The sequence below is a fragment of the Sardina pilchardus genome, chromosome 19 (assembly GCF_963854185.1).
Source record: "Sardina pilchardus chromosome 19, fSarPil1.1, whole genome shotgun sequence".
Lineage (NCBI taxonomy): Eukaryota > Metazoa > Chordata > Actinopteri > Clupeiformes > Clupeidae > Sardina > Sardina pilchardus.
In genome coordinates, this window is record NC_085012.1 from 8661976 (window position 1) to 8685780 (window position 23805).

Below are 23805 nucleotides of genomic sequence, written 5' to 3' on the forward strand. Positions count from 1 at the left end.
AGAGAGAGAGAGAGAGAGAGAGAGAGAGAGAGAGAGAGAGAGAGAGAGAGAGAGATGGAGGGGTGGGGGGGTGTTACAGGTTTAACATGGGCTGAAATGTCTCTCAAAGAACTAATCAACAGGCACAATATCTTCTATAAAGGTAGAAAAAAAAGAAAGAAAGAGTGAGAAGGAAAGACAGAGAGAAAGAAAGAAAGATAGATAGAAAGAAAGAAAGGCAGCGAATGAGAGAGAGAATGAGAGAGAAAGTGACAGAAGAGAGAGAGGCGTGTGGAGAGAGAGAAGGTCAGGGAGGCAGGAGGTGTAATGAGGCACTGACCTGAACGAGGGCACAGCGGCAGCGGGCAGCAGAGAGGCCATACACAGCAGCGCTACAGTGCAGGCATGGTCATCCTGTAAACAAGGACACACACACACACAGAGAGACAGACAGAGAGACACACGCACACACACACGCACACACACACGCACGCATACAGACAGAGACACACACATACACACACAGACAGACAGATGCACACACACGGACATGCACACACAAAGAGACAGACAGAGACACACACACACACCCACGCACACGCACACAGACAGACAGAGACACACACATACACAAACACACGCACGCCCACACACACACACACAAAGACAGACAGAGAGACATACACAGACGCACAGAGACAAACAGAGACACACACATACACATACACACACACGCACGCACAGAGACAGACAGAGACACACACAGACACAGAGAGAGTCAACAAATTACTACATCGATTATTTGCATTCTCCAATTTGTTCAATTTCAAAGGAGTCTGATGGAACAGAACTCCATCCCCACACACACAGCCGTGCATTAGGAATTGGCACAGGCTACTCCATCCCACGATTAGCTTTCCTTGGAGACGCAATACTTCTGAGGGATGGAGATGCACTAATGACCGTTGTGATTATGGAGCAGACATTATGCAAGGAGTGGATTCAATCATATGCTGGAGTAATCGCCTATCAAAGGTCACTCTTTCACTGATGGCAAAACTTTAAAGACGTCTTTTCTTGGAACTGAAGACTGCTGATGCCGTAGCTCTGCTCCAATTCATACTTTGCAGTCACTGTGAGTGACTACCATGGATACCTAACCCGGCCGCCAGGCAAGAAACCATGACAAAAATGGCTAACGTTTGCATGTTTGTAGCTATACACAAAGTGACATCTGTTCCGTCGTGTGATGAAGTCCTCATCTGAATATGTATAGTAGGCCTACATCCTGCCTGCTGGCAAATGACAGCTTGATAAGTACCGGTAGTTAAAACAAATTAAAAAAAAAAAAAAAGACATAACCCCGGCTTATCTCCTCGTCAGTTAGTGCATCCGATCGCACAACAACTATCTGGAAAGTCGTTTTCACCTCAAAACATCAACTTTCGTATCGTAAAACTGGCGACGTCCTGACAAGACCCTTGATTCGTTTACTGGCTTTTCGTTGCTGGAGAATGATGCTCTTGCCCGCTAGCCGGCGGTTGTGACGTCACACACAAAGTTCTGAGCCCCTCACCTGGAAGAAGCGCAGGTACTCGGGCAGCACGGTGGCAAACTTGGCCACCAGGTAGTTCATGACTTCCTTGTTGCGCTGCAGCGACTTCTGGATACTGCGCCACAGGATGACCACCACCTCCAGCAGCCGCGCCATGGTGTCCATGTCTTTGACCGACAGCACCTCATCCAGCTCCTGACGAAGAACACACACACACACACACACACACACAGTCAGTCACACGCACACACAGTCACACAGTCACACACAGTCTCACACACAGTCACACACACAGTCACACACACAGTCACACACACAGTCACACACACACACACAAGTTTATTTGGCAAACTGTACACAGCGGGAGACGAAGGGACAGGCATCAGCCTAACAATTATTGAATATGCTTACAAGACCACGACAGCGTGAAAAAGCCTTACAGGAGAGAGGAAGTTAGCTACAACTGTCAGCGAGTCTTACAGCAGCCAAGTAAATGCTGTCCAATAATATAAACAAGAAATGCTGTAGTTATGCACCAAACTATCTACACAGCTCGAACACAATGCAATATTCAAAACCACAGAAACATCAATTAAAAGTGTAATCATGATAAAAGAAAAGGATGACAGAACTTTTACAGAAGGCTGTTAGAACACCTGCCATCTACACAATAGAGATTTCTACGCCATAATGCTACGCCTGGGCGTTTTTTACACTGAAATTTCAAGGAACGAGCAGAAAGAAATCGAAAAGCTCATGCATAATGTACATTTTAAACGTAATGAACTCGTTCAGTTCCTCCCTTCACTATGTCCAATAAAAAATGAAAATGAGACCGTCTCTGCATTAAGCAAATACATTATGCTCAATTTAAAGGGGCATCTCATTCTCTCAATCTCATTCCTTCAAGGGGGTCTTGCACAGTGGGGTCATGCACTGCTTTAAAGGCAATCGTCACGTCAACCCGAGCTCATCGCGTGAGGTCACTTACAGAGAGGTTTTCCTTGTTGCCAGAAGTGGTGTCGTCAGGGTCTTGATCTCGGGCCTTCTGAATGCACGAGTTCAGACACTTACGGATGACAAGCATCAATTTGCCTGTACACACACACACACACACACACACAGAGAGAGAGAGAGAAAGGATCACTTCCATGACCAGTGCAAATTCATAAAACAACAAGAGCTACTATATTGTCCACAAATATGTCTTGAAAGATGTATGGCCTCGTTAAAATGGCAGGTAAGAACTGAAGCATTTAGCATTCAGCGCTGTGACACTGCTATGACAATATCCAGCCACAGAATCTCATCTGCATTTGCTTTCAAGGTGTGCAAATGTACTGACACCAACGCTGGCATGAAACACCTCACAGAGCAAGCGTGGAGTCTCACCTAAGTTATTGGGGGCGGTGTACAGGTGCGCGTACAGGTAGAACTTGCGGGCCGCTTTAGGGTTCATCTGGATGAGCGTGACGCAGCGCTCGCACCACACCAGCTCCGATTGGTTGACGGGGAGGAAGGAGCTGAAGAGGAGGTTGACGATGCGCTTGGAGACGGAGGGAGAGTCCCGCTCCAGACGGGCCAGCAGATGCTCCATGGAGCACACCTTCCAGAACTGCAGGACACGCGCACACACACACACACACGCACACACGCACACACGCACACACACACACATGCACACACACTCACGGCCGCACACACACACACAGACACACACACACACACGCACACACACGCACGGACGCAGACACACACGCACACGCACGCACACGCACACACACGCACGGACGCAGACACACACATCTAATTTACTATTTGACTTCGGGGAAAACCAAACCAAGTCAAGACAGAAAAACAATACCACATAAAGACCATCATGGCTCTGACACCGACTGGATTAGGAATCCGACAGCTCAGCAGTTTGTACAAATCGCACAGCTCAGCCAACAGGCACGCAGCAGACGCGGCCCCGGACTCCTACCTTGGTGGCTCGGACGGCCTTGATCTTGATGAGCATCTCCACGAAGGCCACGCGCACCTTCTCCGAGGTGTCGTGCAGGCTGGTCCTCAGCAGGGGCAGCAGGTTCTCCAGCACGGCGTGGGTCAGGTTGTTGTCCAGGATGATGGACATGCACTACCGGGTCCAAAAACAACAATCAGAACCTCTCAAAAAAAAACATGGATCCCGGACAGCTTTCAGAAGAAATTCACCCTGCCGGCTTGATGCTCACATATATTCCCTCATTCATTGACGGTGTGTGCTTGTCTAGAAACCAATGGTGCCATAAAAGGTGATTTGTGAGGGCAGTCTTTGCGCATGTAGCACAACAACATAACAACAACAACTGCATATCCACTACTGCCTATTTTTATACACAAAATGCAACTGCTTGATGAAAATTAATAAGTAATTCACAGGTCTGGATATTTGTCTTTGGCTAATTAGGCCTCTGAGTGCCTAGTTACCGACTGACTTGTGTTTTCAGTTCATGCTGAAGATACCAAGAGACCAAAACAACATCTCTACTATGAATACTTTCACTTGTTTTTAATTATCTACTCTTTTTTTAGTTTGCGACCAATTTATCTCGTTCTGTACGTAGTGACAAATGACTGCTTCATTATTGGGTCAGGGGTGTTTCAAACCAAGAGACCGGTGCAAGCATGTAGGTTTTACTCATGTCTGCAGGTGATTCATTAATTGAACGGAGACAGAAACAAACTGTCAGCCTGTGCAGCCCTTTCATAAATCACGCAAGACATAGTTTTTCATTTCTGGCCTTCAGATGTCGGCCCAAGAAAAAAATGTTGATGAATAACAAAGTAAATCTCTGCCGGGTTTTGGAGGCAGAAGCAGCAATCGGGCATTCGTTCTGCCTTACGGTCACACAGGGCTCTAACGCTTGATGATGATGAATGTTCAAGCAACAGCACGTGTGTGTGTGTGTGTGTGTGTGTGTGTGTGTGTGTGTGTGTGCGGGAGGAGGAGGAGGGCATGATGGGGAATCATGACTGGGTTTTTATCAGGTCCTGTGAGCCAGTTACAGAGTAGTCAGTAGCACAAATGCTACAACTTGAAACAGGCTCGGTGCATAAGAGACGTGAAAGAACTGCACCTGGAGATGTGTGTGTGTGTGTGTGTGTGTGTGTGAGTGTGTGTGTGAGGGGGGGGTAAGCACAAGAAAGGGACTATGTGGAGAGTGGAGAGAAAGAGTGGCTTGGAGAAAATGTTACATTAGACACAAATATGAAGAGGGCCAAGAGACCAGTGTGTGTGTGTGTGTGTGTGTGTGTGTGTGACTAGGGTCAGCAGGAGGCTGATTGAGGGCGAGTGTGTGGGCAGTACCATGAAGACGGCGCAGCGGACGTCGGGGGAGCTGGCGTCGTAGGCCAGCTGCTGCACCAGCTTCTTCAGGAGGTCGCCGATGATGTCGGAGGGGATGAACTCCCAGCACTTGGAGAGGACCGTGCAGGTGCCCAGCACAGCCGTGGAGCGCACCAGAGGCTGCTGATCGTCCAGCAGGGACTAACACACACACAATAAACACACACACACACACACACACACACACACACATATATATTAATAATAAACAGACACACACAGACACACAGACACACACACAGTGAGAGAGACACAGACATAGACACACAGACAGACACAGACACACACACACACTTTGTTTTAAACACAGATGTGAATAAATGAGTAGATAAATCAGTACAATACAGAGTAATTACCCTAAAAACACAGAACAGATGCATTCACTCAAAGGACTCCCTAAGCATCAGTAGGCTAGCATCACAAAAAAACCAAAACAACATACACAAAACATCCAAACACCTGGCTCCCTTTTACAGCTATAATCCTCTGCCCAGAACTTGGGAAGGCTGAAGTGAACACAACAGCTGTTTTTCACAACAGCGTCTATGCAAATCTAGCGCAGCAGAAACTCCGTAAATACCCAGTATATGCAAATCTAGCGCAGCAGAAACTCCGTAACTACCCCGTCTATGCCAATGTAGCGCAGCAGCAACTCCGTAACTACCCCGTCTATGCCAATGTAGCGCAGCGCTAGCAACTCCGTAACTACCCCGTCTATGCCAATGTAGCACTGCGCTAGCAACTCCATAACTACCCCGTCTATGCCAATGTAGCGCAGCAGCAACTCCGTAACTACCCCGTCTATGCCAATGTAGCGCTGCGCTAGCAACTCGGTGAATCTACACCTCTGGATGGGTCAGAGAGCAAAGGCACAGAGGTGGAGCAGTCCGGCTTCAGGAAGTAAAAGTCCTACCACAAATCTGTGCCAACCATTCACTTAAACCAGTGGATCATCATTATCACAACTCTTCAGCCAGGAAGAGCACTAGTGAGATCACCTATGCCAAGTGCACAGGTACAGTAGAACCAGTTCATGGGTTTCATCAGGTCCCTTTCCACAGGTGTATAAACTCAAGGGATCTAGATTATGAATGCAGACTGCATGGTGCTTGATTAATACACCTGTAGAGAGGAATAGAATAGAATAGAATAGAATAGAATAGAATAGAATAGAATAGAATAGAATAGAATATATCCTTTTTTGATCCCGTGAGGGAAATTCAGTCTGCATTTAATCCAATTTAACCGAATTAGTGAACACACACAGCACACAGTGAACATACAGTGACACACTAACCCAGAGCAGTGAGATGCCTGCCCAACCAGCGGTGCTCGGGGCGCAGTGAGGGGTTAGCTACCTTGCTCAAGGGCACTTCAGCCGTGGACTGCTCGGGGATCGAACCGGCAACCCTCCGGTTACAAGCTCGAAGCCCTAACCAGTTGGCCACGGCTGCCCCTGCAAGGGACCTGATGAAACCCATCAATACATGATTGGAGGATTTTTACTTTCTGAAGCTGGACTTCTCCACCCCTGGCAGAGCAGGAAGAGGCCGGCCGGCGGCGGGACTCACGAACAGAGTGTCCAGCTGGCGCTGCAGCATCTCGTCTGTGGCGGCGACGTCCATGCTGGGATCCTTCAGGGGGAACGCCTCGGTGAACAGCAGCGTGGCGTTGGCTCGCACCTCACCATTGGCCGCCTGCATGCAGACAGACAGACAAGACAGCCAATCACAAGTCATGAATAGGGCGGCTGGAAGCATCATTGCAAAAATGGGGTTGTTTGGGAGGCAGCCCCATGGGAGTCAAGAAGAGCATTATAGCTTAAGCACATGTGTGTTTTGTGTGTTTCATTTGTGTGTGAAGAAATACTTTGTATGGTGGTGCATCACATAATCTGCATAAATGCTAGCATTGATTCCCTATTGTTGGAAGAGAAGTGTATAATATGCATTCAACACACTTACACAACCACCCTTCATACACTAGGGGGCGCTGGTTCGCCTCGTTTGTTTGGTGTGGGGCGTGTGTGGGCATTTCGTTAACTTTAGAGCTACTGTAGTTAATGGACCAGTGGTGAACAGGTGCCTTGGTTTGATTATGGTTTCTGGACTCAATATCTGGACACAGGGTTTGAGCCGTCCGACCGAGTGGGCAAGAACTTGGGTTGACCACAAACTACTAAATCATCATTAGCCTCCAACATTAGCCTTGTATACATGCACCTTTCAGTAAACGTTTCCAGCATAAGTGATTTGTTGAGTGCTTATTCAACAACCTCTTAACGTAAAACCCACTGTTACATTATTTAACTCGGATATCAGCTATTGACACACGGCAATCCTCTCTTGGGCTCAGAGCTTGGCGCTAAATACAGTAGACTCTCTCAGAATACAGCGGAAGAAGAGGTTAGAGTTGCAGTGTACCTTTAGGGCCCTCCACAGGATGGGTCGATATAACCTGTACAGCATCTCATCCAGGCCTTGCCGAAACTTCTGCTTGTGGAAATAGCTCAGTATCTGGGGGGGACAATGATGGCTTGTCAGGTTATTGCTAATCCAATAAAAACACATCACAACTCCTTAGGCCATAATCTTTAGACTACCCTCCACCGGATACAGCAGTATTGATCTAAAGTAATAAGGCATATCATTTGCAACTGCAGAAAACTTCAGGCCTAATCAACATCATGATTTGCTCCTAGTGGGACTGGGACTCAGCCAAGGCTGCAATCTATTCAATCCAGCATTTCTCGTCGATTTATTATCTGCAATCCATTTCATAGAGCTTCAAATGAATTGGGTCTGATGCATAATAGAGGATACATTAGACTAGGGAGCGGCCGGTCCCTCCTCAGGACCAGAGTTTGACCCACCTGCCGGACTTTGGGGAGCACAGGCGAGGAGCGCTGTAGCTGGATGCCGTGTTGCATGAAGTCCTGGATGCAGGTGGACTCGATCTCCTCCAGGAAGGGTCCGGAAGCTTTCTTCCAAGCGCGGAAATAGATCTCCGCCAAGTGCTCGATTTCAGCCCTGTCAACAAAAAAACACGATAAAAACAGCCCTTATAAAAGACAGCGTCGCCTCGCCACAAAGCAAAGTGCAAAACCAAACAGCTTTACAAAAAGTAAGTTTCACAAGAGTGACACGAAAGCAACTTTCAGGGCTCGCCTGACCCGAGATAATCGCCCAGTGGAGGGGAGCGGGACGAGGGCATCGTGAGAGACCGGGGGCCCCGTCAGGCCCCAAGAGACACTGACCCGCTCATTTAGGTCAGCTTCACACTGCGGCGGCGGGCTCACGTCGGGGGCCCCTGCCAGGGGCCACTTAAAACGGATGATTCAACCCCGGCTGAGCCGAAGCTGCAATTACAAAAGGGCCCCGCGGGTCGCTGAGAAGTAAACGCTGGCCACCGCACCGTCCACCACTGGCCTCCAGGGAGGAGAGGGAGGAGAGGGAGGAGAGGAGGAGAGGAGGAGAGAGAGGAGAGGGAGAAGGAGGAGAGGAGGAGAGGAGAGGGAGGAGAGAGAGGAAAGGGAGGAGAGGAGAGGAGGAGAGGAGGAGAAAAGAGAGGAGGAGAGGGAGGAGAGGGAGGAGAGAGAGGAGAGAGAGGAGAAGAGGAGAAGAGGAGAGGGAGGACAGGGAGGAGAGAGGAGAGGAGGAGTGGGAGGACAGGGAGGAGAGAGAGGAGAGGAGAGGTAGGAGAGGGAGGAGAGGGAGGAGAGGAGGAGGGGGAGGAGAGGGAGGAGAGAGAAGAGAGGAGGAGAGGGAGGAGAGAGAGGTGAGGTTGTGAACTCACTTGCGGAGAAACTGGAGCTGATTTTTGACAGTCTTGTGAATCAGACGGATGAAGGCCAGGTCCCAGCTGAAGAGGAAGACAAGGAAACGCTTCCCCTGAGGACGCAAGGCAAAGACGTGCACAATCAAACACAGGCAGTGAGTTAAAGGGTGCTGTTTACTCTTATCCTATTTTTTTTTTCTCCCAAAAGAAGATGGCCTCTCTCACTACATCTGAACACAAGCGGTCGCCCCCTCACCTCGTCCCTCCTGATGTGGGTGGCGTTGAGGAAGCACTGCAGCAGCTGGTTGGCGAGCTCCAGGCCCAGCTCCGAGTCTAAGGGCACGCTCGTCAGCGCCTCGTGGAACAGCCACAGCCTCTTCATGTCAGGCACCTGACAAGCCACATCCAGAATAGAATAGAATAGAATGAGAGAGGATTGGATTCAGAACATGATGATTTTTGTACCATCAAATTGTGAACTAAACATCAAAAAAGTTTTGTTCGCCAAGAAAAACGTTTTATTGCTATTGTTACTATTATTGCACATGGTTTTGTAATAATATGATGCAACGTTTGAATAGACGATACAATGCGTCTGTCTGCAATAGAAGAAACAGCTGTGACTCACGGAGGAACAAAACACAACATGATATTGAAGTTAAAGATCTCAAATAATCACATTAGAATATTACATCAGAGAAAGACAAAAGACAAGTATGTTCCTGCTTGTATTCTTTGGGGCTGAATAGGCTCCCTTCCTAGCCGTGTAGACCTTCAAACAGCTTGCATTATACCAAAAGGTCCATAAACAATCATTAAATACCATTAGTCTCAAGAAAGAGATTTCGAGAGCGGGGGAAAAGTGCATGGAGAGCCGCACAATAGCGATATGAATCACCCTCGCAGCCTTTTCATACAAAGTGAAATCCATTCCCATTTACTTCCATGAAACACTAAAAGTACTCCAGCACGCTAACTTCAGCACGCTAGCGGAGCAAGCACTCCTCCTACTGTCCTCTCACGAGAACAGGCAGAGAGACGGAGAGAGAACGTTCATGTGTGTGTGTGTGTGTGTGTGTGTGTGTGTGTGTTTTTGAGCGTCGGGAGGAATTAATTGCGCGCTAACGGCCGAGGCAGCCTTTTCGCCGGGCCGTCACCTCGGCGGACCCCCGGGAGGGAGCAGGAGATAATTGTCAGAGAGGCGCGAGCGGAGGTGATTAACAAAGCTAACGAGCGAGCAGAGACCGCCGGCTGTAGGGCACCGTGACCCCCGGATCTCGCCATGACCCTTTTGAAGGCTTTTAAAAAAATAAATAAAAGGGGGGGAAAAAAATAATAAATCAGCCTGCCACTTTTGTTCTTTGGTCTGACCGGACTTTTATTTTTTTTTCTGTTTTATCTAAAGTTGAAGAACTTTTGATTATATGCAAGTCTGATCTGTAAATGTCAAAAGGCATTATTCCTTTATTTAAGCCCTTGAACTTAGATGACCATATAAATGGGGTGTGTTTGGACAAGATTTATCAAATAGCCGTCATTCACAGTTTGTCAGAGTGTACAGCTGAATGAAAGTTATACCAGAGACTTTTTAAACGAACTTTGATTATACACCCTGATACTTGGAGATCCCCATAATGTTTGATGGTCATAAATTGTCATGATATAGTCACACTCATCCTTTATAACAATCAAACTACTCAACAAATTCCACACAAATAATGTCATATAATCCTTTTTACATTCTCCAAAAAATATACCAGATTTCATGATATAGTATACTGTAGATTTAAGTCCCCTCAGCCAACACGTTCTGATGCGTAATAATATGTTGAAATTGGGTGTGTCGGGTCTTGATGTACAACACCTACAGTAAGTCAGGCCAAAGGTTTGGGCGTCACCTGTTTCCTGAGAGAGGTCTGGAAGACAGTCAGCCCGAGCTCCTCTTTCCCGTGCAGGCCTTTGGTCCACCAGCACTCAAACAGCCCAAGCACACGCTCCTGCAGAGCCACTTCTGATTGGGGCAGGAAGCCCAGGAGATCTGCGGCGCAACGACACAACAGAGCAATCAGAGCAGCAGCACATTTCTGGACGAAATGAAAACCGCACAGGAGAGGGAGAGGAAGAGTACCCTGATCTCAGACTGGGTCACACTGACACAAATGAAATGACAAATAAGCGTAACAACAATAACACAAATGACAACAATAACACATGACACCTTCTCATCTGACATCAGCATATTAAGTATTGGTCTTGTATCATTTGCTCCCAGGGTTACCACTGAGTAATCAATTCAAATGGTGATGTTGTGATGTCATGGGCAGGTTAAAGCAGACAGTAGGGATGCATAATACAGATTTGATTTGCCCATAACCGGTCTGCTGACGCTTTCAAACTCATTTAGGCTGATTGCCGACATCAATATATAAACATATTCTTTTTTATTTCTTTGGCTTTCCTGCAATTGAATTGACTTGCTACTCTCGTTGCAATGACCTATATGTTGCAGATACAGGCATCATTGTCATTTACTGTAAATATATACCTTAAGAAATGTAGACACTCATTGATGAAAAAATAAGGAAATCATAGCAGTATGGTGTAGATGTAAAACACAATGTCACACACATGACTTTTTCAAGTCAAAGTGTAGATCTCATCCTTTTTGAACATCTTTGTATAAAGCTCTAAAAGACTGTGCCGATTCCAGTCTTGGCAATTCATCTGCCAGGAATATTCCAAAAATGTTCTGCTCTACCGATGCCAATAGTACAATTTTTGAGCTCTTATCTGTCGATACCACAATCTTTCCCAATATAATCACGCACACCCTACCAGACAGAGCTTAGAAATTACTTCTTTGTACACTGAACATCGTGTGCTTTCTTTCAGACAAAAAAAATATTAAATCCTGCTCAGACAAAGCAAACCCTGCTAATTTTTAGACACATTGTGAAAGAAAGCAAACAAAAGTGCATTCTTAGTGCATGACGACACTGAAATATTATCAGATATTCAGATAGAGGGAAACGGTCCTTTTAAGAGGAATGTGTCCTCATTGCCTTACGCACCATTCAGCATGTTGGCACAGTCCAGCAGAGATGTATACGTGTCTTCCTCCTCAATGGTCTCCACAGATGCTGTGGCCACTTCGGTTACACCAAGAATCACCTGCATGGTCTGCTTCTGCAAGTAACCCAGGGCAAAGAATACATGTCCTGAAACTGCAATGTTGTGATCTACTGGGAACTAGCAACGTCAGACTTGTAGACTGAACAACAAAAAGAAAAACTCAGGGTGACATTTCAAGTTTCAACTGCATAATGAGATGGATAAAGCAGTATGAATTGGCATAAGTGATAAGCGACTGACTGTCTTTCCCTTCTACTATAAACATGTATTTCTCACCGAATCCAAGGGTACTTCCACTTCCATGTCTTGCTCATTTCTCTCTAATTCTTCCCCGTTCCAGCGCTCAGCGGGACATGCCACCACGGCGTCCTGCAGAAGTTTGGCCAGACTGGTCCACACAGCCTGCCTCTGAGACTTCTGCAGCTCCTGCAGCAACTCTCGAAGGTCAAAAGGCTCCGAGGCATCTTTCTACACACGCAAAACGCGGAAAGATTCAGTCAATTGTCATTAACGTTGGAGGTCAGCAGCAATAATGTATTTCACATTTGTGTTTCAAGATCTAGCGATACAAATGTATGTATTAGTTTGTTTGAAATCAAACCAGATAACACAGTTAAACCACATATTAAACAACACGGATTATTTCTGAAAATATGAAGTTCTGTACAACGTAGCTACTTACATGACGTTTGATGAATGAGAAGAAATCCTCAGTCTTACTGATCGAGACTGATTGTATAAAAGCCTCCCTTTTCGACATAACGTAACGTTAAGGAAATCAAATTCTTCAGGTGCTCCTGTTGCAAAGTTGAGACAACAATAACAACGGTTTATTCTACAAGCTCGCCATCGAAAATTATTAACAGCTCTTGCATGCCTCATAAAACGTTAGTTAAAAAAATATGTATACATGTTGTGTAAGATTAATAACTCCATTGCTAATGTTAACGTTGTGCTAGCGTTGACCTAACTTGATTTGACTTTCCAGCATGAGCACAATGTTACCGCTTGGTTTTATTATTTTATGAGCAAAATAGATTGTGACATATCTATAATTCATATATATGTATGTTTCGTTCATCTGCAACGTGCAAGTTACATGATCATGCTAATGTTTTGAAACTCACCGAAGTTGTCAAACTGTTTTGCTTCATTCCCCGCGCGAAATTGAAGTTTGTGACGTAAGATGCTATATTTCCTCTCTTGCTCTGATGCCTAGAAATACTTTGAACGTACTGCCACCTATTGGAGTGGATACTTTGAAATTGTAGGGATGCAGTTACTTGGCCACTAGATGGAGATAAAGCGCTTATCTTGAGCACTTGGAATTGAGCACACATCAATTTCACAAGCATCACACAAAATAGTCCATACTGCCACAGCTAATGTCAAGGAGGATGTCTTGATGATTATTTGCCCAGTCTGTCTATTATTTCCCAGTGGGATCCACATAGATTCAGGTTTACACATGACCCATGGAATAGAATTACTGCCCATTGCTACAATCCTATTCCAATTCCAATTCTATCAAGATAAGTCCATCTTCATTTTCATGTGTGTCATAATCGAATAATAATGTTTCCTTTAACAAATGTAATCTGTGTATGAGGTACCCTGTGATTTTGAGTAGCACTGATTTTAGGTAAATCCGTAATTCCGTATGCGCTGTCGTATCCCGTGACTTGTCTGCTGACTGCTGTAAAATAGCTCTCTGGCGTTCAGCCCAGTTTACTTAACCCATCAGGCAAATGCTTTGCATACCAAATACGCAAAGTAGTACAGCTGTAGCCTGCATGTTTTCTTTCTTAATATAACAACAATATTCTTGATTAAAAAAAACAAGATGACTCATCACTACTATTTAAGAATATGAAATTGGGGTTTTATTCTTTATTCTCTCCTTAATGCTACAGAGACTCAGGTGTGCATTTCCAAATAACATATGAGGGGGTCTGTCTCTGATAAGGCACAGAGATAGATAAAAACAGAACAAACAAATGTACATACAATGAGAAAAGGCAATCAAGCAATATTACTGCAATTATGCAAGAGTCTGAGTCAGCAATCTCAAAGATGTCTGTTCATCTGATTAAATAATATACCTGTCATGCTTAATGTGCTTAAAACAAATGGCCATACTCTTGAAAGTCATTGGCTTGAAAGTCATCGATATTTCCCCACAAATGGGGAATCCATTGTTTAGCATAAGAAGTAATAATTTACAGACTAAATCTCTGTACAGTGCCGCAACAAAAAAAAGGAAAGAGGAACATAAGTCATACATTAAAAAATCTTTACAGCACTCATTGTTCTGTGCTGTACAATGTTAACCATTGGCATACAAGTACTTTTAAAATAAAGCACTTTCTTATCATATTATAAACATTTCCCCAAAAAGGCACAAACAAAACACAGCACACAACATAACTTAATATAACTTAGCATTCTCAGTGGCATTCTGGGTATCTTAACCCTCTCAAAGCATTTTGAAAACCAGAGGAAATATCCTACATTACTGAATAACACAACAAACCAGCTGATAGTGTAGGGCACACCCAATCTCATCAAATGTGCATGCTCTTACACAAACATTTGCAACAAAAAACTTCATCATTTCATAATATTTTTTTTCTTAGATTGTCTTTAAAACATCTTGCCTTAAAGGCCCCAAAGTAAGTTTTACATCAGGCCTTGAACTGAATGTATGTTTGCATAAACCAAGTCTAACCTTTGATCAAATTAGTGCATCATTTTTTACAGAAAGCGGTACAAACCCCTGCAATTCTCCAAACAGAGAACAGAACTGGTGCAGCGTGTATTTACATAGAAAAAATGGCAGACTTACAAAACAAGGCAGTAAACATTTTTGCTTTTCTGCTTTGGTAGTCAACTCTTGTTGACACACTGGATCAAAACATGTATTGATATGTCATAACACTGAATTTTGCTTTTTCAAATAAACGTTCAAAACAACAACAGAACAGAACATAAATAAAATGAGAAACAATGGGTCCATATAGTGTTGAATGCTGTCGACGATGAGTGGCCAGTTCAAACGGATGAAAGACCTGATAATGGAGGGCCGGATCACAGGTGTGACCACTCTGTGGTCTCCAGAGTTAGACCGTCTTGTCCATGCCATCTGTCGTTAGGTCATACCTAAAAGAAGACAGACATCAGGGGAGACGGAGGAGAGGAGGGAGGAGAGAGAACAAGAGGACGAGAGAGGCTGAGGAATAACATCAATCATCCTAACGAGATCAGAATTGATCACATGAACACGGCACTTCCTGATGAGAGCAGACTAAATTAAGGAGATCTCTTCGTAAGACGTTTAATTAATGAACAGTAAGAGACAAGCAGGGAAATGTTGAGCTAGAGAGAGAGGGAAAGAGAGGGAGCAAGTGTGTGTGTGTGTGTGTGTGTGTGTGTGTGTGTGTGTGTGTGTGTGTGTGCAGTGCCGCCGCTACCACCACGTGCATGCCCTGTACATAGGGCACCAAGGGGCATTGGGGGCACCAACAATTAGCCAATAAACATAAGCAGCTTTACTTCAAACTGCTTTTCATTCTTCCGAACATTTACAATGGCAAAATGCAGAAACAGCGTGTTACAGTACATGCAATGATGATATGGGTCCTCTAAATCTCCACTATGCAGCAGATTTAATGATTGAACCTCGGTATTTCTTTCTTCAAGTTCCGTTTAATTCACTAAGTAAAACTAGCTGACGAGACATTTATCACTGCCTAAAACGCAGTCAGGTCACGTACAATAGTTGCAGTCTCTTGGCCTTATCTACCATAGAGGACACCAGTGTTTCATTCTTTTAAGTTTCACTTCATTTATTAAGTAAAAATTAGCCGACCTGACAATTATCCTTGCCTCAACGCACTGTCAGGTGACACGTAGCCTAGTTGCAGTCACATGGCCGTATTACGTTTAGTTTCATTTATTAAGTAAAAAGAGCCGACGAGACAATTATTCTTGCCTCAATGCACCGTCACGTGACACATAGTTGCAGAAAGGCCTAAGCTACCTCTGACAGGTCAAAACGAATGAGAAAGCTAATGGCTAAATACAATTAAGATGCAATAGGGCCACCAATGAGATACCTGTACTGAAAATGTTACGCTGAAATTCAGTGAAAATGTACCTAGCTAACCTACACTGAAAATGAACTTATGTTATATACAGTAGGATGGATATTCAATATTGTGATGGATATTATCTAAGCTTGGCTAAAACATTATTGTCAAATTATATAAATGATTGGTTATTTAGAATTCTTGATCCAGCAGCGGCACTGTGTACAGTATGTGTGTGTGTGTCTGTCTGAGAGAGAGTGAGTAGTATAAAAGTAAACAGAACTTAAGACTGCACTGAAGAAAAGCTTCCAGTGACTGAACACGTATGGAAGATAGTTATGTTATACAAACCACGTACCATTGTGTCCACCCTTTGGAAATTTCATCACTCGTCAAATCCACCAGCGCCTGAGTAAAGAGTGAGGAGATGACCAATGAGATGACCGAACAGAATAATTTCCCAACTGAATACTGTAGACCAGGGGTCTCCAACAGGTAGCTTGCGAGCTACAGTATCAGTAGCTCCCCACCTATTTCTAAGTGGCGCTCCAACCCAACCACTTGGGAAACATTCCTATGAATTCCTATGAAATCCTATTCACAGTCTACAAAGACAGAAGGTAAATGAGTTGAAGGTAACCTTTAAAAACAAAAGCATACAAATCTTATTCAGCGGTTTTGGGTGGACATCAGCTATGTAAATACATGGCATGCTACTACTAACATAAAAGCTTTCGGCCATGGTCATTTAGTCAAAGTAGTAGCTCTCCGAGAACAATAAGTAGGAGACCCCTGCTGTAGACAGTAGAGAGCAAAGACTCTAGAACAGAGCTCTGTTCTAGAATCTAGTAGTAGCATGAACAGAGCTCTGTTCTAGAATCTTTGGTAGAGAGCAAGTCAACGACGTGTAATAAGAATGAAGTGAGGAGCGAGTACTTTTCCCAGAAGGCCTTTGTTCTTGGAGAGTAGTCCTCCACCATTCTTCACTGCTACATCCAGAGTCCTCCTGTGGAGCTCCACGATGGACACACTGAACTCAAACCTAAGGACGCACACACACACACAGAGACACAGACATAGGCGTGCACACACACACACACACACACACACACACACACACACACAGAGACACAGACATAGGCGTGCACACACACACACACACACACACACACACACACACACATACACACACACACACACACACACACATACACACACACACACACAAAATAAACTCTCCGGTCCAAATTACTTGGCACGCTCACTGTGAAAATGTTCTTGTTAGCTGCATCCTAATCAACTCCAGCACTACAGGGGATCTCAACACCAGAAAAACAAGCCCCACCTGCAGCTTGCATTTCCGCTTTCATTCCCACAGAAACATGACTCTCACCAAAACAATGGAGCACAAGTATGGCATTACAAAGACTCTGCGTGTGTACGACACATACAGTAATATCCTGCATATAAGCCGCATTGTGTATAAGCCGCATGACAGTGTTTTATGCAAGTTAAAAGAAACAAAACCATATTAAGGCCATATTAACTGCATAAACTGAAATTTTGCAAAATCAATGTATAAGCCGCGGCTAATAGTCGGGAAATTACGGTACAGCACGCTACTGGTGACTGCTTACGAATGATCATATATGGGGTTGAGAGTCTTCCTCAGCGTGCTGGTCTTCCTCCTGCCCGAGCGGCCCTTGTCTGGCAGCAGGTACAGCCTGATGTACGGGTCCGAGCCGTCCTTCGTGAAGGCTATGAGGTTGCTGTGGGGTGACAAGAAGGTCAAATGGTGATTTAGTGTATGTGTGCACGGTAAGTGTGTTAAGTGTGCACTGTAAGTGTGTTAAGAGTGCACTGTAAGTGTGTGCTGAAATACATTCTGACAAAGAACGCATTGACAGGAACGTTTTTTTTTTTTTTTTTTTTTTTTCTCTAAACCAGCTTAACAAAATGTCAGAAAGGCCACAAATTCACCAATACAGTACGCTCTCCAGACATGCTACGCTAAGTTCAAACACACTGAACACAAAGCCTGCCATTGTAGAGAAGCTGCTCTACTGCTATTGGCTGAACAAAACCATTCAATTTCGCTGGCCTCCGAACCAGCCCTGACAGCTAAGACTGGCATACAGTATAGTGGCTGGTCAAGTTGATGGCTCTATTGCTGACCAGTAGTAGCACAGCCACCAGCACGTAGTTCAGACTCTCTGGATAACCTTTCATGAGTGTAACTGAATAAAGTCTGTGACACCAGGTGTGTCCTTTCAGATCTATTACTGCCTGCATCTGTCACGGAGTGAAATCTCTCATCTGTCATTCGTAACTAACGCCCGCACACACACTGCGGGGACCTTCCAGGAAGATGGCAGGCCTTGCCCAGTAGACTCATTCCTGGATTTACAATGACAAGGTAACGTGTAAATCTCACGAGATTAGACTGTGAAGATGAATGAGTTTGCATGTGGAGCAGCGTGTGCATGGGAGAGAGAGACAGAAAGAATTTGTGAGTGAATTGGGATGTGTGTGTGCATGTCAGCGTGTGTGTGTGTACGTGTGTGTGCGTGTGTGTGTGTGTGTGTGTGTGTGTGTGTGTTTGAGTGTTTACATATCAGCCTGTGTGTGTGTGTGTGTGTGTGTGTGTGTGTGTGTGTGTGTGTGTGCAGGTGTGTGTGTGTGTTTCGTGTGTTGGCATATCAGCCTGTGTGTGTGTGTGTGTGTGTGTGCATACTGACCGACAGGCGTGCACCACCACGATGAGTTTGTTCCTCTGAGAGCTGTGTCTCACTGTGAGCTGCACCTCACCCAGGGGATACTGGCTGGGACCAGAGCCACTGTGGAGGGACCGAGAGATGACATTACACACACCTGCGCACACACACACACACACACACACACACACACACACACACACGCTGACATGCAAACACACACACACACACACACACACACAGACGCTCCCACAACAACCATCAACCTCCGCAGGAAAAGAACTAAACAATTTGAGAGTTGAACTTGGTTCAACTTTCGAGGCTTAACACGAGGTCCATCTAATGTCAGTTGAGGTAATAGAATGTACGATATAGAACTCATTAGGAACAACAACTTATTATGGTCTGAGCGTCGTGTTACGCTTCATTATTTCCAGTGTGATCCCCACCTAACTCACACACACACATGCACACACACGCACGCGCGCACGTGCACACACACACACACACACACACACACACACACACACACACACACACACACACACACACACACACACACAGACACACACAGACACACACACCCACACATACACACACAAACACAGACCCACACACACACACACACACACACACACACACACACATGCACACATACTTCTGCAGCTGCCTCAGTCTGTTCTGGAGCTCCTGCGTGGCGGAGGGCAGCGAGGTGTCGGAGGCCAGGCTGGTCATGGACTCGCGGTGGGCCTGCTGCTTGTGGACGCTGCTGATGGCCAGGCTGGAGCTGCTGCGCCGCACGTCCCCCTGCCCCCCCGCGGTCCTCACCGGGCTGCCCCCCCCGCCACCGCCGGGCTGGTGCCCGCGCAGCGCTCCCAGGGCTGAGGCCGAGGCGGAGGAGGGGGGCGGGCCGTGCGTGTGCGGGTGCGGCGCGGTCGGCCGAGAGGGAGGCTCGCTGGGCGGCGGTTTGGGAGACGGGGCCGAGGGGTTGCACACGCTGTCGCTCGTGCGCCTCACCTGCACGGAGGAGGGCTGGCCGGACGTACCTGGCTTCTCCAGACACAGCACCTGAGAGACACGCACAGGTATGAGTACAGACCATATAGAATATCTATATTTAAGCAATATAGCACGAGTGGGAGTGGGTTGTTGCTGGATATTCCCACGGGTGTTGTTCGGCCGTAGCCTCGAGGCCGGAGGCCGAGTGGCGCAGGCAACAACACCCGTGGGAATATCCAGCAACAACCCACGACCACGACCACGAGTGCTATATTGCTTTTATACAACAATTCTACCACTTGTTTTTTGCGCTAATTTCCCATTATAATGTAAACGTTTAAATCGCTAAAACTGTCTTGTTTGTAGAACTACTTCTCTCCGCCACAAATTTGTTGTATAAAAGCAATATACAGTAGCACTCGACATTATAAATCTCTCTAGTCCACACAACTGTACTCAACCTGCACTGGGTATTTAAGGCTTCTTTGCACTTCTGTTTGAAGGCCAACTGCATTTCATTGGCTCTGTACCTGCACTATGCTAAATGACATTAAAGTTGAATCTAATCTAATCTAATCTAATCTAATCGAATCTAAAAACACTGGGCTCCAATAAGTGTCAGCTTGTACAACTGACAGATGACACTTCAGAAGTAGGGGACACATAGTGACATCAATGAGCACATTGACAAATTAATGAAGAAGTACAGAGTATTCTCTCACAGACCATTTACATAAAAACAGTGTTTTTTTTGTCAGGCACACTTTAACATTGTACACTGGCTGCATGCAGAGTTCCACATGGATAACATCTCCCTTATGCATGAATATACACATATAGACACACATGCACGCACACGCACACGCACACGCACACGCACACGCACACGCACGCACGCACACACACACACACACACACACACACACACACACACACTCATATTAATATTAATATTAATATTAATATTCACATACCCTAAGAGCCATCTTGAGCTTGAGGGTGCAGCTGGGCCCGGAGTTTTTGAGCGGAAACTGCTGAGTCAGCGTCATGTCCTCCTCCCCGAGCAGCCCAGTCAGAGGCACGGTGAGCGTGCCCAGAGTGCACCTGTGCTTATCATCCCTCACCTGCAGACAAGCCAAACAGGCTTCCCCACGTCAGCGCTCAGCCAATTCCTCATCCCAGTTACAGTTCAAAAACAGAGCTGTGCTGAGCAGAGCCGCCTCCCGCACAGGACAAATAAACCAACCCAAAAGAGCCCTAACCATAACATCAGGCACAAACAACATTAGCTTGACTTATGGCCTCTGTCTATGGCCACGCGATAACAAGTAAATCCATTTTGATGCAGCGACAAAACCCAGGACAAACAGTGTTGAGGGCAACCCGTGCCACATTTAAACAATGACATATGAACGGCGACCCGGGTTCGATTCCCGATCCCCCAGTGGTCCTTTCCGGATCCCACTCCAACTCTCTCTCCCATTCACTTCCTGTCATTCTCCACTGTCCTATAACATTAAAGGCATAAAAACCCAAAAAATATACTTTAAAAAAAAAAACGGAAAAAAACAAAACCAATGCCATATGGATGGAAGACATTAAGAGTACTGCACCTCTACTCCCAGCTCCTGTGTGTAGGGGTTGTGGACGAGGAAAGTGAAGGCCTCCTCCCACAGAGGCTCAGTAGTCTTGTAGCGTACCTGCAAACAACATCACAAGACCGCATTCACACCTCATACATATTTGATTCATCTGTAAACAAAACACTCGCTAGATGCAAATACTGTAAACAGCATCCAGGTGAAAGTGGCCCCATGGGGGGAGGGGGTTGGCGTGGCCTGCAGGCGGAACATACCTTGCTCTGGAAGGATTTGGATCCGATGGTGAACAGCACGTAGGGACTGGGGTCGCTACTCGTCTTCTTTGCAGACTGATGTTCAAATTCAAGGAGGAAGCACACAGTGATCACCAGTGAGTCATCGACGTGAACCACAGTTACTTTGAGAGAATGGTTAAAAGGTACATGCATCAACACACACAGAAACAGTATTGTAAAATAAATCTATATCTAAAATCAATAATAATGTTTAGATAAGAATAAATTACATAGTAAATAACGTATAACCAATCATAAAATAATAAATACATTATTAGAGATGGTAAAACATGTTTAAATCTATTTACATAAATCAAAATAAATCAACTTAAATATGTTGCCTAGTGATTTTACTTTCTTTCAACCTTTAAACAAGCAAAAAAAACAATGCATTCAGTGCATTTCACAACACAAGTCTGAATACACAAGCAAACATGCAGAGCTTGAACACAATACACATCTTATGCACACACACGCACGACACATTACACATTACAATGCAACATGATGCAGGGCATTTTTGCAAGAATGAAGCAGGCTGCAGTTGAGATGCTTGGCTGGCATGTTGTGTGTGATGACACCAGATACATCGCACAGACACATATCCAGAGGCGGACGTCCCGGGTTCAGAAAGTAAAAGTCCTGCCAAGTATTTGATCCAACCATTCAGTAAAACAGCTCACCCTAATTAGCAGCCAAGTATACACTAAAAAATAATAGGGCCAGTATCGATTCTTCAGAGCAATGCTACAGAAGAACCTTTTTCAGCGCTTCAAAGAACCATCGAGGGAACCTTTTGCCAGAAGTAATGGTTTAACAGAGTTTTGACTCTCCATGGAACCATCCAGAAATTTAAAGGAACACTTCACCGCTTTTTCATATTAAACTATGTTATAAGACGAGTTGATACATACCTCTCACGTTTCAATGCGTGCACTCACTGGCTCTGGCGCGCGGCGCAACTTTGATAGCACTTAGCTAGCCCAATGCATTCATTAGGACAGTGAGACGTATGTGTCAACTCGTCTTAGTTAAGGGAATAACGTAGTTTAATATGAAAAAACGGTGAAGTGTTCCTTTAAAGGACCATTTAAGCACCTTTATTTTTTAGTGCACACCTTTATTTTTAGTGTGTTTAGATTAGATACTTATTGATATCACCTGCAATAAGTGCAGAGGTAGAAATAATACTGTATATTGCAGGACTTTTACTTTCTGGATCTGGGATGTCCGCCTCTGCACATATCAATATGAGAGCGCAGATGGCAGTCACCTCTACCTGTGGTAGAGCCACCTTATGAACATGGATGCATCATGTAATACCAAGCAGCACACTTTTCAGAACACTCAAGCTACACAACTCTCTACCACTGTAGTCTGACAGCCACACAGTCGGCGTAAAGACGGGTCACAAGTCCTCAACAACGACCCTGACACCTCATGCACCTCAACACTGGGTGATCACAGGACATGTGTGCTCACATAAAGTACATTAGAGTACTGACAACAGTGAAAGTGAAAGAACATGTGTCATTTTAAATCTAATGCACACTAACACTCGCAAATGGAGCATAAAGATTAATGACGTGTACTGGGAAACTATTTTCTCTCTGCTCTCAGTAGAGATATTTGGGTGTCTGTGAAACTAATCCTTATGTTGTAAATCTGTTTTTATCGGTGACAGTATTTCAGCATTCTACCACATCACTTTCAAGTGTTTTCAGTACTATGACAACGTCTCAGCAGAATGGCACAAATTTGACAGGAGATCAAATGAAAGAAGACTAACACAACACTTTCTAGCCAACGGACAGATTAGACGATTTTGCGAAAGCGACATGAGAAGTCAGTGGCTTGACAGCTCAGTGAAGGACATGAATCAGACCAGAGACGACACACCAACACAATGCGCGACCTCTCTCTCTCTCTCTCTCTCTCTCTCTCTCTCTCTCTCTCTCTCTCGCTCTCTCTCTCACTGTACCTTCAGTGCTTTATAGGCCTGCTTGGAGCCGTCGTGGTTAAACTCTAGAGGGTACCTCTAGCCGACAGCCAGGGGGGATGGAAGAGAATCAGGAGAAGAGTTAATATGGAGGGTCATGCAGCATGATGAGGTTAGTTTCAGATCGGATCGGATCAGACCAAGGTCGGGGGGAAAAGGCCCAGATCATTGGCAGGATCGGTCGCGTTCTCTCACAGCACGTGGGTGCGGTGAGAAAAACACTCTGCACCTCTGCAAGACAGGGTGGCACGTGAAGCGTGAAAACATTTCGGAAACATTTCTCACGAGCGTTAGGGGC

General features: G+C 45.4%; 2 protein-coding genes across 4 annotated transcripts in view; both read right to left on the minus strand.

The window, feature by feature from the left end:
* ncapg2 (non-SMC condensin II complex, subunit G2) overlaps window positions 1–13053 on the minus strand; it is a 22622-nt gene extending 9569 nt beyond the window's left edge. The window contains exons 1-16 of the mRNA XM_062521608.1: window positions 12959–13053; window positions 12514–12628; window positions 12108–12299; window positions 11771–11885; window positions 10598–10737; window positions 8956–9090; window positions 8718–8812; window positions 7795–7951; window positions 7346–7438; window positions 6494–6619; window positions 4884–5063; window positions 3519–3671; window positions 2927–3149; window positions 2526–2629; window positions 1556–1729; window positions 320–393 (exon numbers count right to left, since the gene is read on the minus strand). Coding sequence (XP_062377592.1) covers window positions 320–393; window positions 1556–1729; window positions 2526–2629; window positions 2927–3149; window positions 3519–3671; window positions 4884–5063; window positions 6494–6619; window positions 7346–7438; window positions 7795–7951; window positions 8718–8812; window positions 8956–9090; window positions 10598–10737; window positions 11771–11885; window positions 12108–12299; window positions 12514–12591 — 2039 coding nt within the window. The 5' untranslated portion in view covers window positions 12592–12628; window positions 12959–13053. The remainder of the gene's footprint in view (window positions 1–319; window positions 394–1555; window positions 1730–2525; window positions 2630–2926; window positions 3150–3518; window positions 3672–4883; window positions 5064–6493; window positions 6620–7345; window positions 7439–7794; window positions 7952–8717; window positions 8813–8955; window positions 9091–10597; window positions 10738–11770; window positions 11886–12107; window positions 12300–12513; window positions 12629–12958) is intronic.
* A 653-nt stretch (window positions 13054–13706) lies between these two features.
* The window catches only part of esyt2b (extended synaptotagmin-like protein 2b), a 39094-nt gene continuing 28995 nt past the window's right edge, over window positions 13707–23805 (minus strand). For 2 of the 3 annotated variants that reach the window (XM_062521478.1, XM_062521476.1), the window contains 9 exons: window positions 21488–21562; window positions 21246–21332; window positions 20607–20756; window positions 19292–19701; window positions 18658–18756; window positions 17557–17688; window positions 16856–16961; window positions 16278–16327; window positions 13707–14990 (listed from right to left, as the gene is read on the minus strand). In XM_062521478.1, the coding sequence (XP_062377462.1) occupies window positions 14951–14990; window positions 16278–16327; window positions 16856–16961; window positions 17557–17688; window positions 18658–18756; window positions 19292–19701; window positions 20607–20756; window positions 21246–21332; window positions 21488–21562 (1149 nt within the window). In that variant the 3' untranslated portion in view covers window positions 13707–14950. Of the gene's footprint in view, window positions 14991–16277; window positions 16328–16855; window positions 16962–17556; window positions 17689–18657; window positions 18757–19291; window positions 19702–20606; window positions 20757–21245; window positions 21333–21487; window positions 21563–23489; window positions 23547–23805 lie in introns of all 3 variants that reach the window. The other variant, XM_062521477.1, reaches the window with a different exon arrangement.